General features: G+C 43.4%; 2 protein-coding genes across 2 annotated transcripts in view; one reads left to right on the top strand and one right to left on the bottom strand.

Annotated features, from left to right (window-relative positions):
• LOC142583129 (hormone-sensitive lipase-like) overlaps nucleotides 1–4,391 on the top strand; it is a 50,792-nt gene extending 46,401 nt beyond the window's left edge. The window contains exon 8 of the mRNA XM_075693458.1: nucleotides 1,502–4,391. Within this exon, the coding sequence (XP_075549573.1) occupies nucleotides 1,502–1,714 (213 nt within the window). The 3' untranslated portion in view covers nucleotides 1,715–4,391. The remainder of the gene's footprint in view (nucleotides 1–1,501) is intronic.
• LOC142583637 (cell adhesion molecule Dscam1-like) overlaps nucleotides 4,193–17,623 on the bottom strand; it is a 215,639-nt gene continuing 202,208 nt past the window's right edge. The window contains exons 31-38 of the mRNA XM_075694130.1: nucleotides 15,601–15,774; nucleotides 13,295–13,486; nucleotides 12,588–12,667; nucleotides 12,426–12,492; nucleotides 11,059–11,220; nucleotides 10,007–10,106; nucleotides 8,297–8,346; nucleotides 4,193–4,519 (exon numbers count right to left, since the gene is read on the bottom strand). Of these exons, the coding sequence (XP_075550245.1) occupies nucleotides 4,452–4,519; nucleotides 8,297–8,346; nucleotides 10,007–10,106; nucleotides 11,059–11,220; nucleotides 12,426–12,492; nucleotides 12,588–12,667; nucleotides 13,295–13,486; nucleotides 15,601–15,774 (893 nt within the window). The 3' untranslated portion in view covers nucleotides 4,193–4,451. The remainder of the gene's footprint in view (nucleotides 4,520–8,296; nucleotides 8,347–10,006; nucleotides 10,107–11,058; nucleotides 11,221–12,425; nucleotides 12,493–12,587; nucleotides 12,668–13,294; nucleotides 13,487–15,600; nucleotides 15,775–17,623) is intronic.

The raw sequence follows: 17,623 nt of genomic DNA, 5'->3' as shown, positions 1-17,623 counted from the left end.
TCATCATCATCACAGGGCACAGCACGTATTCCATAATTATACACGCTTGCACCCACCGTCTCCTTTCACAGTACGAGCATCGATGTGCCTAATAGGTGTACAGAGCTTTTTCTGACGTGCCTGTGACAATTTGAGCCCTTGAGGGCAGTAAAAGACATGCATCCATATTTTCAGACGTTTTCGTGGCCCCTAGGGAGTCCGAAAAGTCGGATGTTGATTGTACAACTGACCAAGAGGGTGCTTCAAATGGTCCATATGGCAAACTCACGGTGGAACGAGGACAAGGAAAGAAATGACTGTCGCATTCAGGAATGATCGGGAAAGGAACTGTGCCCCCTCTACTTTGAAGGAGCTTGAGCTCAAAAAGCAGTGTTGGCTGACGGAAAGATGCAGGTGACCCTCAAACCAAAATAAACTCTCAAAAGCAGTGAAACACAAAACAGAGGCATTGTGCGTGGGCTGAGAGTATGTGAGGACAGTTGAGGTTGACTTTGAGGTTGACTTTCCAACTGCTGAGAAAATCTCACTTGTGACAAAGTTCAGGCCTAATACCAATGATCTTGCTATCACTTGATAGAAATAGCTCATTTTCGAAAATATTTGCTTCTGTATGCATCTCTTTTTATTTGTATTTGAAGATGTTCAACTCGATTTGCAATGGCCTTTACCATTCTTCTTTTTCGAAGATATTTGCTGTGCATTTTACTATTCCCTGGCTTCAATTTTTTGTTTTGAATAAAATAAACACTACTCCTTACTATTCAAACTGGATTGTTTTTTTTTATTTTCTTAAAATGCTTACTTGAGAGTGACAGCATCAGACGACATCGTGTCAGCCTGTCTTGACATAAAATAAAGTTCTGTATCGCTCAGGAAAAACCTGGAAAACTCGGGGAACTTGAAGATGTCAACTTGGTAGACACCCTGGTTACATATCATGGTCTTCATTTACAGCAAGGCTGTTCAGGGTAGTTTCACAGCTGTTTTCATTTTTATGCGGTGAAGGCTAGCATGGGTGGCCGCATGCTCGGTTTCAGCCAGCAATGCAACCTATGTCAGAATCCTGAATTTTGACTTAAATGTAGTTATCGATGATTATAAAATAAAACATACCTTGTGTATACCATACTCGAATAGATAAAAATTTTCCATGTTTTTTTTAGTCATTGTGTAATCTAATTTTTCTTTTGTGCATCACATTTTACATGTTCAACCAGGAGGTCGGCTAGAAGTTTGTGGGCCTGTGGTGGTAAAAACTGATGGTGTAATCAGCAACACAGTCTGTGTGGGAGCCCTACATGAGCAGCAGGGTGTTGGGGATGAGTCATCACTAACAGTAACCTGCAAACAGACCTCTGATACTTATAACTCATGTGTACAGCTTTGCTCTCTTTGATGTACCAGTTGACCAAATTGGCATACATCTATGAAGGATTTTTTTTAAAGTTGATTTTCCTGGTCTTGCAATAAACACTCCTTTTCTGTTCTGTGTTGCATTCAGTGCCTTCATCTGGACCCAACTTTGGATGACATGATCATGTTCGCCAAGAAGTTACGTGCCCTGGGCTGCCAAATAACTGTCAAAGTGCTGGATTACCTGCCACATGGATTTCTTAATCTATTTCCTCGTGGAAGTGAGGCCCAAGATGGCATTCAGTGCTGTGTCAACATGCTGAGGGCTGCCCTTCGTATGGAGACACTGGGTGTCAAATGAGTATTTTTGATAAATTCACTATACAGCCGACGCTTACTTAACATTAGGGGTGGTTTTTATGGAGCCAATCTTATACAGCGACTAGAAAACACTAGACGAGTGCATCACATACACACTCGCACCACTTTTGAATGGAAGAGGCCTTTTTTATCTACGAGGATCACTAAACCATTATATAATTGTTGACAATTTACAGTGAAACTATGCATTTCCTTGGTGAGGCCAAAGTTGGAGGATTGCAATTATATGTATGATTCAGTGCAGTACACGTAATGTATGGTGGAATGGTGTAGGTTGGTCTTTAAACAGACAGAAGTTTAGATATCGCTTTCAGGAGTTGTTACTGCTAACAGGGTGTCATGTAATGCCTTACCACGTAAAACCAGCCTGCCTAAGAGCGTCTACTAACTGTTGTTGCCTTTGAGGAAATGACCTTGCTATTTTATGATCCAGAGAAGGGTGTACATATCATGTCGTTCACACACACTTTAATTGTGAAAGATATGCTTTTGTTACCGAGAGAGCCCTCCGAACGAGAAATTGAATGAGAAATTAAGTAGAATGACAGCATTGGCCACGTGGTAAACACTGGCCTTTAATGGCAATGACAGACAGGGATAATAGAAAATGGGACAACACTTAGTGATGTTTGTTTTCCTGCTGTGCTGGTTGGTTTTTAACAGTTTGTAAAAATGAATGTTTGTTGCTTACCTATTTCTCTGCTCCTGTTTCATGTTTCGTCATTTGTAGCCATGCTGTCATAGTGGCGTTTACATTAGCTTTCATTTCAGCTGGATACTGGTTGCAAGGCTCACTTAAATGTTCACGAGTCAGGCTGCGTTCAGTGATTAGCAGGGTAGGGTGATCTGTTCAACCAAGCATGCGAGCACAGTCAAGTTGAACAGATAGTCAAGATGTCTGGTTGACCTTGCGAAAGGAACAAGTTTTTGTGGCCATAGGTCTCAGTGTGACCTCTTCACGACTTCATTACAACCTCATAGTCGAGATTATAACAGCTTGCCTCATTCCTGGTGGATACATTGGCAGCATTGTGTCACATGTCATGGCACTGGACCATCACTATAGTCATGACTCAGCCATTGCTAAAGTCACTTCTGTGTGAATCGTGAAGGCATTGAGATAACACAAGCTTTCTTGACTGAACACCTGGATTGACCTGCTTCTGTTAGGTTTGTATTAATGCTCTGTGTGCTGTGTAGCCGTTTTCACCAATGAAAGCAGTGCACCACTCATTTTTTTTCCTGGTTTCTTTTAGCAAAATAATTTTTATTCTCTGAATAGTCAGCATACAGCTTCTGTATATACATAGCATCTCTTGTTATGTGACATGTGTTGTACTTTAGCAAATTTCTTGGCTGGCACTTTGGTCAGGAAGTCTTCCCTATGAGTGAAAGTAAAGTAAACCTTTGTTGTTCTACATGTTACCTTGTCAGAGATATGTGTTATGATGAGTAAATTGAAATGTCATCACATCCCTCTGCCACACCCCCTGTCCTGTGGTGATGTCGTAGCAGAGCATGTTTACTTCATTTTCATGTTTTTATCCATCACTCTTCCTGTGTGTCACGCTGTGTTTTGTGGCACCATTTCCTGTTTTTGTAATTGTTTAAATTAGGTCATATACTCGCATGGGCTGGCACACTTCTCGAATTATTTTTGAATATACTTGTAGCAGACAACACAACAGTTGGTTCTGCGGAGAATGAACTTTCAGTGCTCCTGTGGCCAAGTGGCATCAAGCCTGCATCACCATGAGACTCAGGATACTCCAACTTCTTGCCACACAGCCGTAAGGAGCGGTGGTTATCATGGCATCCACTACGTACTGAACAAATCAGTCTAGATTTTGATGGCTTCTCAGAGCTGCGTTATTGTGCAGGAGAAACAAGTCAAGGCAAATTACTTACTTCATATAGGGACTGATAAGATCTTCCTAAATATTGTGTGACAGTCATGGCACTAAAGAATGTTTTTGTTAACTGCTCTTGTTGCCATGGTGCTGTTTGGTATTGCTAGCAAAGGATGGCATCCTTGCGCACTGTACAACTGCAACATGCACAGTGAATGTCACATTAATGGTAGTCAAGCATAGTTTCGTTGCCATCATCTCGGGTCTTCATGCACCCCGCTTTGCTGACCTTATACTGCAGGTTTCTGTTGTTCACAGAGAAGCAACTCCGAGAACACAAGAGGCGAGATGCCAGTGTTAGTGTTGTGACACGGTTAAGATTATCTCTACTCTGCCTTAAAGTGTTTGAATGTCGCAGTGCATGTGATGACATCCGTATATTTACAATATTGAGTAGTTCCTAACCAATTGTTCTCAGTTTTCTTTTTTGTGCATTTGTTGTAACAGCTGTGCTGGTCACTATTTGCTGTAGTGAGTCACCTCCTGCTTCTTCATTAGTCTTACTTAAATGAGCAATGAACAGTCAGTATTATGTTTTGCTCAAGGTCATGCTCAAAGGATGCAATGCACTTTTTTGGCATGGCAGGTTACCTCCTTTATGTACACTCATACTGTTTGGCTATTGTTAATATCAGTACGCACAGTTGCAATGACATTTTCATGTTCTGAACAAGGTGTACTGCATAGAATACTTATGTATCCAAAGACGTTTTGTACTTTGAAAGGTGTATAAACTGTCCAAGCACACCCAGGCTTATGTGGTTTCTTTGTGTGGTGTGTTTCAGTGTTTGTAAGACACCTGCACTTCTAAGAAAACTTGATTTCTTCTGATGCATACTCCATTGCCATTCTTGGGGAGAGGGCCACGCAAAATGCTGGAAAAAAAGACATCAACTCTGTCAGAAACGCTATGGGTTGCCTGTTATGCCACTGGAAATAAACACAGTGGCACCTAAATTAAGGATAAACTGTTCATTTAATAGAGGGAAATTGTGGCACTGCAGTCGTTGAGCATTATGGCTATGGCTGGCAGTAGTTACATGGATTTTTCTACAATTTGGCAGGGCATTGTTGAGAAGGCAGACTGCAGCTTCTTTTTTAATTCTTTGTGGTTGAGCTTTCTTGCTTGCTAGTTGTGCAACATTTCTTTTTAGCAGTTGAGTGTTCTGCATTGACATCTACTTCACTCTATTGTGAAATACTGACTGCCTATTGACTCTTCTGAGTCTGCATGTTGCTAGGATTGGCTTGCATTGAGCAGCGATACTTGCTAGTCTATATAGCCAAACAAGACAGAGGATCACAGAAAGATGGAGACACGATGTGATTAAGTAGTGGTCAAAGGGATTGTTGGTGGTCTCTGGAAACAATGTTCCAATGAGGCGACTTGGCCAAAGCAAGTCTCCTTGTTGAAACACTTGCTCCATTGATATACTGTGTTTGACGACTGCTGACCATTAGTTTAGATGTTTTAAAGAGTTATCTTTGTTATGTTCCAAAAACAAAAAGATAGTAGAAATCAGAGGGTAGATGAGGCTAATCATTGCCATACAGCAAATTTGACATGACAGTGTAAAGCTAAGAAAGAAACTGGAATATTGTTCTAGGTGTAAGGGACAATGTTTAGAAAAGTCCACGTACTACCCATCGTATGTACATTAAATGAAAGGCTGTACTGTTGAAGAGCATAGATAGTGGTGGCAGATTTCCTTCTAGTATTTTTAGTGTGAGGACTTACGGCCAAAAATACGAGGCCATCAAAAGCTGAGTTGCCTTATCAAAAAGTACCCTATATGGTTTGAACACCAAGCATAGACTGACACTGCAATTAGCCTTTTTTCTAGGGAGGAAGAGCGTCTCAGTGAGTGTCCCTGCATAACATGTTTCCTGGCTTACCCATGAATAATAATAATACTAATAATAATAAAAAAGACACTTAGGCATATGCCTGATGTAGCATGGCACCTTGTCCTTGTAGCATCTGACATACACTCAGCGGTTAGAGACGATCACGCTTCTATGGTTCTCTTGGGCACTCGTGAATGAAGTTTGTTCCTCGCACTAAGGAAATCATAAAAGTATATGCCATTAGATGAAGTACAGCGCAAATGGGCACGTAGGACGGCAGAGGAGGTAACGTCGTCCTGAGTGCCCGCTTGTGCTATGCTTCACTTTGTGCAGTCCTGACTAGCCCACCAGTCTGTTCATTATATGTCATTATTTCACTAACGGGGGGGGGGGGGTGATGCTTGGTGCTTTTCATAAAAAAGGCTGCTTCCCGTTTGTTCACTTAGGCTCTGGCATTCGGGTTTCTATGGCCGAAAAACTGCTTAATTGTCCAGATACATGCCTGCCTTCACAAATACCTGTTGAATTGCATTCAAATGTCTATGCCAGGCAGATGGCATGGCAGATCGCCTGTGGCAGATGGCACAGTTCTAACCCTTGCACGAAGTTACTTGATGAAGCAGGCATTACTTGTATGAGAAAGTCGGAATATGTAATTGGATAATAATACAATTACACTAATTAACCTTTTTAATTAATTAAAATATGGCACATGTTGAAATTTACAAATTGTTGCTGGTGAGGTTGCAAGACATGTCCACTTGGAACGAATTATCATGATGACATCAGTTTTGAGATATGTATTCATTTTGAAGGTGTGCAACAAAATACATGGTCATTCCAGTTAGTTTTGTGCTTCAATGCATAAAACAGTGTTTTCATTGAACGACAGTGCATTTTTACTGCACGTTTGATGCCACATATCTCGAAACAGGAGCCATCGTTAGAATTTGTTCCAACTCGATATGCCTTTCCAAACTCACCAGCTACAATTTGCACATTGCAATATGTGCAGTAATGTAATTAGTGAACCTTCATTAATTGTTCAATTAAACATTTGAATGCTAGTGAAATTGCCCACCCTCGTGGATTGCCCTCCTCATCGAGCAATTTAGTTCAAGGGTTAGAATTGTGCTACCTGCCACAGTTGATTTTCTTTAAATTTAGTGCAGCTAAAAAAAACGCTATATAACGAACACACACTGAATTATCGCATGTAACAAAGTTAATCAATATGTTTCACCTATACATGCGCATTCTACGAATATATGCTTATAATGAATATCGGATATAGCGAAGGTACTTTCATGTAGAATGCAACTTTGTTGTCTCCAGGTTTGACTGTATGGAAAAGCATATTACATCTATTGACATGTGAGTATGTCTATTTGCATGTAAGTGTGGTTTGGTTATAACAACCATTTCGCTTCTCTCTTACTCTAACGTTCAGAACAGCAAAAGAGATTTCACTGATGAAATTTGTTGAAAACTGCTGTGATTCACTTTTTTCCCAGCTTTTTCCAGGTATTTGTGGAAGCATTGGGAATGAACTTTTATTGAACTTAGTTGAATGTGTGCACGCAGTGAATTGTATAATTTTTTATAGTATATTGAGCATTGTAAGGGTTGATATTACTATTACATTTTTATCTGAAGTTAAGTAAGTGCCAGACATTTTTACCCTCATTCAATGTAAAAGCTGTCACTTCTAAAAGACTTCTTCCTTCCTAGGCTATTAAATGTTTCAAGCAAAGCACTTTTACGAAATTGAGAAACATCAAATTTGATTTTTTGTTGTTGTGCATGCCTAAAACGGACGCTAAGGGTAAACACTAAATCAATCTTGGATAATAAAATATTCTTTGAAAACTCTATTTTCATTAATTTCCAGGTAATAGACAAAACAAAACAAAAGATAAACCTCCATTTTTTTAAATTTTCGTGCAGACCTCGGCGCTGGTTGTGATGTTGCTGTGGTGGTGATGTCAGCACTGTGATGTTACTGATTTAAAGATATTTTTAGCATGCGGGCGGTTGTGGCACAGCAAAAGTTATAGAAACTTGGCATTAAATCGAGCATTAAATGGCACATTTATGTGGGCCCCAGTGAGGAAAATTAAGTTGTGTTAAGGTGTTTATTTACAGGGCCCGCAAGATGGGAGAGGTCGAACTAGTTTCATATCAGTAAATTGCACTTCTACAATAGCAAAGTGGCTACTCCTACCGTGAGAGGGAGCTTGATAAGACAGAAAAGGTGCAAATACAAAAGGCTGATGGTGACCCTGCCTCGTAGCTTTCTCACCAAATTGGCAGCGCCTCATAGAATTTTGGCAGCGTCTACACAAGTTCAGTTATCTATGAAGAATGACTACGTTGCATTCTGAAAGGCGTGCGTTTCGCTGGAAATATGGTGCCATATTTCGTGGGTTTCCGCTTCCCCTACCAGACGTCGTCAGCATATTTTAATTGCACACTCAAAACTGCTATAGCGCCTTATGGCCAGCGCTGGTTCCCCAATTGGCGAGGTCTTTGTGGGAAACTATATCGCTTTATGCACCGTCGCTTTACACAGAGGGTCAGCCAGAGGTTAGGCGCGTGCAGCGGTGATAAGCGGTGAAGAGGTGCTCGTGCCAGAGCATGAAATATATTCATTGCTTCAACTGTCGGTTGTTTCTGCACACTGTTGCCTGTTGACTGTTATGGACTGCTGAAGGGACAACCTAAGGTACTCTGATGCCACGTCACAACATTTCAGCGAATAGAAGATGCAGACAAGTCGGCATAGAAGCAAAATGCATTGTTACCTTGTACATCATTGCGTAGTTCTTCTCCGCTAAAGAAGTATGTCTTCTCTCTGAAACGAATAAGCAGAAACTATCGGCGACTGCACACTCTCTCTCGTGCACCGCATAAATGAGAGAATATGCAAGCATGTTTTTGTGTAATTCCACTTGGATACGTTTGAGATGCGGTGTAAAGTATGCATTGGCACTTTGTTGCACACTGTACACACGTACATACAGAGCGCTTTTTGTTGTAGCAGTGGGCTCGCTCATTTAGTCGCTCATGTTTTTATAAATTTGAGTTCGCCACATTTATGTGCTTTGAACATTTAAATGCAACATAACGTTCCTTTAGCTACGTGTTTTGGAATAGCAGGTTCTTCTGTAGCCAAATTTCCCACTTCCTCGCAGTTAATACACAAAGAACAAAATGTGTTTATGAATGTGAACCCGTTTTACTATTCACGAACAGTATAGCTGAGCTGAATATTACATTTGATTATAAATCAAAAAATCTAGAGTGGCTTTCTTATGAAAGATAGTGAGGTTCACTTTTTTGCATAGTTGTTTATGAAGGAAGTGTGGACCATGAAGTTTGTATATGCGCTTATCTGGTGCGCACTAGGTCTGGAACAAAGCTTACTCTTGTCTATGTTATACCAGTGACTTCAATACAGCATCATCAACAACAACGGCAACATTTAAAAATGAAGATACTTTGGTAAGGCAACGCTGTCTTTTAGACTTCGATAGTTTTATGTGGTAGGCATAAGAAATTTTGTGATATTCAGGGATGACCAATATAATGATCAAATGTTCACACCCAGTAGCCTTAATTGTTTTATGGCAAACTTTGAAATTGCAGAGTTGAAATTGATCAGTGTTAACAGACACGCTCATTTAGTAGGAAACCTAGGCCACTACCAGCTGTGAGACATTTTCCCAACAGATCCCAAAATATGCATTGCAATTTCAGTAGGGACAACTGGGCGAGTTGGTTTAGTAACGGGATGAAACATTGCTGTTCCGTGTGGTGGGGTAACCTGCGCATTATGCGTGGGTAAACCTGGTAATGTAGGGCTGTGCACTCACGTGGGCAGTCCTAAACTGCTTAAATGTTTGCCTGATAACAGTTGCTCATTTTATAAGATTTGCTTCCTTCTCCAGCAGCAAAGTGAAATTAACTGCCTGCTAAATATAAACGATAGGGGCAGCTGCGCAAAGGTGTCATGATATATTGTTTATTAAGAATAAACAGTATATCGTCCTGTGAGGGACTAATACGTCTGTTTCATAGAAATGTGTGCTAGTGGGTGTTCTCTGCAATGGCGGATTACTTTCCCTGATGGGCCACTTTCGCAGCAATGACTCAATCCTGAAGGCAATGAAGGTGTCGTGATAAGCAGATACCACGGACTGGCTGAACACCAGCAAAAATTTTACGCGTAATGGTGGTTAAAGGCACAACGGTCTGTAGACATTAGAGTTGCGGTAGCCAGGCGCATGTGTATATATGTGAAATTGTTTACGGCCCAGAGGACGAAGGGAAACAAGGCGCATGTGCAACGGGGTGAAAAAGGCTCGGCTCTTGTGTTGTTCTGAACAGCCCGCTGCCAAGTGATTACTAGCGCACTTTTCCCACGGTCAATTGTAAAAGAAGGAACAAATGACATGGATATTACAGAGGCGGGGTGCTGTCGTAATGGTTGTGCATAAAAAGTTCGAACTCACACCATGGTGGATCCCGAGTTTGCGAAGTTACTGTTGCTTCTTCGTGATCGTGACCACCGTGGTGACTCGTCTCCTTCAGTCTCCATTTCCAGGGTGGACTCTGCGTGTCGAAAGAGAACGGTGAGTTCGCCTTTGCACTATTCGATGCTAGCAATTGTTTGTTGTTACAAGGGATGAAGGTTGAATTACTGCATCATTAATGGCAGAAACGTGCCTTAATTGCCATACCTTTAATTACTTTCCTTCCAATTTATCCGCAACTTTAGCAATATGTCTGTTATATTAGCGTTTAATTTATTATGAGACCCCAAACGAGACATGCTTTTTGACGGCGTCTTTCCCCTCTCTTGCGATTCTCCCATTGAAGAGTGGCAACGTTGTTATTCACCCGTTTCGTGAAGGCGGTGGCTTTCCCCATTCTGTGTCTCCTCTCTCTACCTCATCTCTACCGCTCTATATTTTCTCTGGGCTGGTGCACGTGAGTACAAAGGTAAGCGCTGCAGCTGCTGCAATGCTTTTGCTGGGGCCTCATGCGTAGTTACAGCCGTTCAAAAGGCATTGTGTCGACGGCGAGGAAGTTTCAGAAGACATTGACAACAGCCAGGGAGCTCCAGAGGGCATTGTGGCGATGCTAGGGAACTCTCGCTAAACAGGTCTCATGAAACCCTCTCCCACTCTTCTTCCATATACATTATACACGTTCTCAACCAACCCCCGACGTGGCGTGCCAGCTGCAGTAGCAGCAATAGTGAAGTCGAAGGAAGAGGCACTGAAAACTTCGCTTTAAAATGTTGAAGTGCCTTAAAGAGCGTTATGGAGTTGAAAGTGCGCCCATAAGAAATCTCAGGGACTTTGAAGAGTTGTGCTGATGTTGTGAGTGCACCCACAAAAAGTCCTGACGGACCTTTAGGAATGGTGTTGGTATTGGGAATCGTGCCCATAAGAAACCTTGAAGGCCGTCAGGAATTCGGTGTTTCCGACAAGATCACATCGAAGTATTTTCTCACTGGGGTAAAACTTTACTCATAAAAGGAAATGATAGATCCCCTCACTATTTTCCTGTGGTATCACATAGGGCCGACTGCCTTTCTCGGCCGGGTGCTGCCACTTCTTGGTACAGCCTGCAGCTTTCGTCGCTTTTGGGTTGTCGTAGTGGTTGAACTGTGCTGTTGGCGTGTGGGTGGCTTCGGCTCCCTTGTCTCCTTTCTGTGCATCTGCGGGATCACGAATCAGAGCGGGTTTGAAAAAATGGTGATGCAATGCCCTTTCGTGACGAGACACTATAAAGGTTTGTTAATTAGTGCAACGACGAAAGCGAGAGTGGCATGCAGTTTTAACTGTCTCTGGGCTTCATGGGTTACCAAATGGTAGCGTTCAACTCCACATATCGTATTAACGGGAACTTAAGCACCGCGAAAGTGTAAGATCACATGACCTCTCTGCAATAGTGCAGCAAAAAAAAAAAAAAAAGAAGTACAGTGTATACTTAATCTCTATCAATGTTCTTGTTCGAGAACACGTGCGTCGCTTGGCAACGTTTAAGAGAAATAAGAAAAAGTCCGAGGCATATTGTGTTCAGTGTTCTTGTTTTGAGGTAGGAAAGCGGTCTCTAGATAGTCTAGGAAGGTGCAGTGAACTTCGTCTCCTGCCTTTGACCTCCTCGACATTAGACTCGTACTTGCTTTTGTAACAGTGGCTATGTCGACAGAGCGCGTGCGGCGCACGTGATAGATCTCTTGCCAAGAGCAGTGCGCCAATAATGAAAACAAGGTTACATCTGATGTCATGGCGATTAGGAAACATTGTTGAAAATATTTCATTACTCTGTAACCTATGCAACAAGGCTATTAAACGGTACAGGAATCATGGCTGGCTCAATACAAGGTCGGAAGTTGAGAGAGAGAGAGAGAGAGAGTAAACAGCCGGATAAACCTTTTCAAATTGCTTTTCGCACAAGTGTAGAAAATATGTAGAGCAAGGACAGAAGTGGCACTAATAATTTCTCCTCTAGTGTTGATAGCCTACGAACAGAGCATACTCTGACAGATCAGCCTCTTAATTTAATTAGCATATTCAAATGACTTTTCTTCGTGCAAATATAATTCGAATTGGCTTTCAGTACACAGCATAAGAGCTCAACCAAAGGGGTACATCAATTTCAACAACTTTATTTGTAAAGGAGCTCCGCTGGAAGTCCGCTGAAAGTAAACAATGTCATTTGAGCCACTTCACCATCAGGATACAGGCTCTCAAAATTTATCAGTGCTTGAAATTTTAAATAACTCATACAGCTAGCACTCACTGTCTTCAATTAAAGAGGCCGATCACTTTCAAAAGGTTCGTGGTAAATGTAACTCTGGCTAACTATTTCTCGCACAGAACAATCGCGACGTTAAATGGTTTCAAGCTCTCCGCTTACCATCATTGCCAGCGAGATTATGTATTGAAAACGGCCTCTTCGTTCTTGTATTTGCCACAGGTTGTTCCTGCGAAAAGAAAGAAAAGTATGGCGTAGACGCCTTTATTAATTGTGGACATAATTAGCGCTCGGTCGTCTTTTTTTAAACGCCAGACAGCTTACCTGCGTTTTCTTGAGCACTATTCTGGACTTTATTTGAGTTTCTGGAAACGGTGCATACCCTGATATGTCATCAATTGAACCTGAAAAAGAAGAAAGCCGTCATAGTTGGCGCTTCCCACTAGTATCGGGTCAGTTGTCGGAGTTTGTGGCAATATTGGGTGGCAGGCGAGAAGCATAGTCCAGTAATTCTATCCAACCCAGTCTCATGTTGCTTAGTGATAGCGCTGTTCAGTTCTAATGGCCACTTATTTAATTTGGTTGCTATGTCATCCTGCGTTCTATCGCTTACTTGCGCACGTAACCTCGTAATTCAGAAACGAGCCTTGGCTTGAATCTCCACCTTGATTTCGTTCATTGGAGGGCAGCGCAGCCACTCGCCAAAAGTAGTCACTGCTCTTGAAGAACGTTTCTCGACTGCTCCTGAGATGAGGAGTTGCTTGAAAGACAGCACTATGGTATTTGACACCACCCTGGTAGCGCGTGCTTGCAAAACATTGCCGGAGGAATCACTGAGTAGATTTTTTTGAACCCACTGACTACATAAGTCTGGACTACATTGCCCTCTGCTCAGTGCAGTCTTAAACGAGAAGCGTCGAGTCGAGTATGGTTTGCGAATGGGGTAGTCCGTCTAGCTCCAACATGGTCTCTTCGGGGTGACCAGACCACAGGACTGCGCCACAGTCGTGTAATTAATGTCTCTCGCGTACCTTGCGTCGGCGTGGCTGCGGGCGCCACCACGGAATGGCGTCCCGGTGAGGCCAGGCAGGACGAGCCCTGGCGGCCGGACGCTGACGCGAGCGTCGAGAGGACGTTGTCGATGCTGGAACGCTTTACGAGCGCCGACTCGGCGAGGGTGTCATTGCTGGCACTGCGGCCGCCTCCTCCCGCTGGGTGGCCCTCTGTTGAAACAAAAAAGGGTACTGCGATTGTTGACCTACGAAGCGTGCAAATTAGACAATATGCATATTCTGTTATGTTGAGGAGCTTTTTACGTAGGTTGGCCGCTGCGCAACGTGTTCAAAAGTATGCGTGAAGGCTACCTGTAAAGCGTGCTTTTTCTGAAAGAGAGTCGTACTCAGGGAAGGCACCGTTACTCGTGAAACCGGTGAGTACGGGTGTCTGAATGAAAAGAGTGTCCAGATCGAATCACGTTCTCCAGGTCTTGTATTCCACTTACGATCTGATATAATGCGGGCGTCCAATAAATCCGCGACTTACAGCGCAAGTAAGGTCATTAGCAACCAATAAATTGTGACGCTAAATACGAAAAAAAAAAAAAAATCCGACCGCGTCACATTACAACCTGTAATGGCATTACCTTGGCATTGCCTGTAAAGCGTGCTTTTTCTGAAAGCGAGTCGTACTTAGGGAAAGCGCCCTTACTCGTGAAATAGGTGAGCATGGGTGGCATTGAAGTGTCCAGATCGAATCACGTTCTTCAGGTTTTGTATTTCACTTACGGTCAGATATAGTGCGGGTGTCCAATAAATCCGCGATTTGCAGCACAAGTAAGATCAGTAGCAACCAATAAATTGTGATGCTGAAAACGGAAAGAAAAATTATTTCGACCGAACATGCGCGTCATATTACTACCTGTAATGACATTACCTTGGCATTGCCTGTAAAGCGTGCTTTTTCTGAAAGCGAGTCGTACTCAGGGAAAGCGCCCTTACTCGTCAAACAGGTGAGCAGGGGTGTCCTTGAATGAAGTGTCCAGATCGAATCACGTTTTTCAGGTTCTGTATTTCACTTACGGTCTGATAAATTGCGGGTGTCCAATAAATCCGCGATTTGCAGCACAAGTAAGATCAGTAGCAACCAATGAATTGTGACGCTGAAAACCGAAAGAAAAATTATTTCGACCGAACATAGGCGTCACATTACAACTTGTGGTGTGACTTACTTATATATAAAAAGAGTAAATCAATACATGGAACATTATAACAGTAAGTTATCATATTTAATCCATCGATCACAAGTCTACACGAGATTTTTTCGCCAGGACTAGTCTAGGAGGTTTGGTATTGAAGAGCGAGGTCTCTTTAACGAACCGTGGATAGCTTTGCCTGGTGGCATGCGTAGCACGCTACACTAGATGCGTGTGACGAAAAAGGAAATCATGTGCTCAGAGAGCGACCAAGTGCACTAGTGCAGGCTGGTCTTGCCAATATATTCCTTGAGGAGGTTTAAGCTCAACGATTCTATTGGCAAGGCCAGCCTGCAAAAAGAGAAATCCACACGTAGTAAATACATTTAATTTTATTTTGTACCTTTACTGCTTTTGCTTTCGCTAACCAACAGCGCAGCAGTGGTTAGTGAAACTTTCGCATTAGTCATCATTATTTATTTATTTATTTATTTATTTATTTATTTATTTATTTATTTATTTATTTATTTATTTATTTATTTATTGTCATTATTACGGCGACCACCGTGCTAGTATTTCATGTCTTATGAACGACGAATGCACTCTGCGATACTCACCTCCGTTCGTTTTCCTTTCTTGGATTGTAGCGCGAAGTGAACACAGACACAGAAAGGAGCAGACAGGACGAGCGCTCGTCCTGTCTGCTCCTTTCTGTGTCCGCGTTCACTTCGCGCTACAATCCAAGATCATGTTACCGTACCAACTCGCCCAACTTTCTATCCTTTTGCATTACGTTTTCCTTTCCTGGCCATCAATGTTGTTACTTGTACTAGACCACCAGTTGCCGGCTTAACGCATTACATGATTTGCCCAACTTCATTCAGCTCAATGACACTGAGAATATCAGCTACATCCGCTTGCACATTAATAAATGTACCTGTAAAGCGTGCTTTTCCTGAGAGTGAGTCGCACTGAGGAAAATCGGTCTTGCTCGCGAAACAGGTGAGCGTGAGTTTGTTTCTTTTTGTTTCTTTGTAGAGCACTTGTCACTTGTATTGGCCTTCTGTTCTTCTAAGAACACAAGTGCTATTGTATGTGTACAGCTCCCCAAGTCATTGGTGGGGGAGTTTGCGTGATGGCGCTCACCGTGGTCCTTGGCGAAGGCAGGCTCCGCACGCCTCCTGCAGCAGACGTAGCCCAACACCAGGGTGGCGGCGGCCAGAGCCAAGCTGAGCGAGGTGGCGATGGGAACCAATAGTGGCAAGTCGCCGTCCGCGCCACCGCCACCGTTCACCACCATCAACTCGGGGAGGACGGTGCCTGAGGCATGCACCGAAGATATGTGGTAAGAGGCAACGGGTTAGGCGTCATTCGTCAAGCGGAAACGGCTCAACCGTTCGTAGCTTCACGTGTGAATATAACAGTCAAACGCCGCCGGAAGACAGTTGCAGCGAAAGTGCGGAAGTTGGGACGAAGGCCCAGATCTTGTAAGGATTCCTTTCCCTCGCCTTTATTACTTCCTTATCAGCGGTCGTGCCGAGTGGCCGGTATCAGCGATAATGACGGATTAATGAAGCCATTATAGCACAAATAAATACAAACACAAAGAACCGGACACGATGGATGCTTATGGTGTCCGGTCTTGTGGTTTTTGTGTTCGTTTTTGTTTGAGCCACAATGAATTTATCAACTATCAACCAATCTAGCCCAAGAACAGAGAGAAAGGAAACCGAGGGCCCGACATTTATTAGTCACATGATAAAAGGCCAACAAACAAAGACACCAAGGACAGCATAGGTGAAATTACATGTACTTATTAACTGCATTAAAGAAGTGATGAACTCATGAGGGTGGATGAAATGACAGGCCGCGGGTGGGGCACGAGCCCATGTCTTTCCATTACGCGTGCGATGCCAATTGAGCCACCGCGGCGCCGTCTTCCCATCCAGTTTCTGGGGTACTTATGTTTATCTACTAGAATTAAGCCTGGAAGTGTTAGCCAGCGCCACACCTCACGGCCTTGACTGGATCAGCCTTTTTTGTCGCAGGCGTCACATGTACGTGACATTTTTCATCATCATCAATCTATTTTATGTCCACTGCAGGACACTGTTTTTGAATGAAGGCAACTGGTTAATAACACCACACATGCTACCTGAATGCATCAATGCTGCCGGATTCGAGGCCTCGCTATGTAATGAACGAGAAGAAAGGAAACCGAGGGCCTGATTTTCAAGCGAAGCTTACGTTACCTCATTCTTGTCGGCGTCAGTGTTGTCGTACGAGAAAGCTCAAGCCGCGCTAGAGTAAAAATTGCTTGTCGGGCTGCGGATTCGAAACACTGTCATCCGGGTTTCGAGACCACCACGATAACCGTTTCAGCCACTGTCGGTTCATCATACGTGCCTTTTAAAGCGGGGCTTTACATGCATGAAGAAGTACACGCAGCTCAAGGCGCGAGCCAATCACAGGCGTCCCCTTCCTCCGGAGGGGGAAAGGGTGTGATCGCGTGTACGCTCGCTACGCGCCCGCCGTAGCCGCCAGTTCAGGCCCGACAGTCAGATGGGGAGGCCGCGCTTGGTTCGTTACTGCCGAAAAGCAAGCTGCGTTGACGCAACGGCAGCGGGAGCGGGCCGCGCGTCGTGCGTCCTGCCGAAGAACACGCGGCGTTTGATGAACGCCGCCGGGAACTCGCTCGAGAAAGGGCTCGTCGTCGATGTGCCGACCTCGCCGTGAGGGAGCGCAAAGCCGAGGCGTTACAACGAAGAGCCGCGGATGCACTTGCACTTGTTCGCTTGCACCCATCAGTAGTGGAAGGGCGGTCAATTTTGTATTTGTCTTATCATAAGAAGCCAACAAACAAAGACATCAAGGACAGCATAAGGGAAATTACCTGTACTTAGTAGTTGAAGTAAAGAAGCGATAAATTAATGGATATGAAACTGGATGAAAAAGCAGCTGGCCGCAGGTGGGGCGCGAACCCATGTCTTTGCATTACGCGTGCCATGCGCAAGAACAAGTTATATTAAGATAATGACTGCATGGCAGCGCGCTAGCTAATGACGAAGGGTCAATGGAGGGGAAAACTAAAGCAATGGTCGCGTGAAAATCTGGCACCACGTGCAGTGCTTGTTAATGAGAGGTTGCCGTAACTGTGATCAGTTTTGTA

The sequence above is a fragment of the Dermacentor variabilis genome, chromosome 5 (assembly GCF_050947875.1).
Source record: "Dermacentor variabilis isolate Ectoservices chromosome 5, ASM5094787v1, whole genome shotgun sequence".
Taxonomy (NCBI): Eukaryota; Metazoa; Arthropoda; class Arachnida; order Ixodida; family Ixodidae; genus Dermacentor; species Dermacentor variabilis.
Note: the sequence above shows the minus strand (reverse complement) of the source record. Positions and strands in the feature narration are given on the sequence as shown.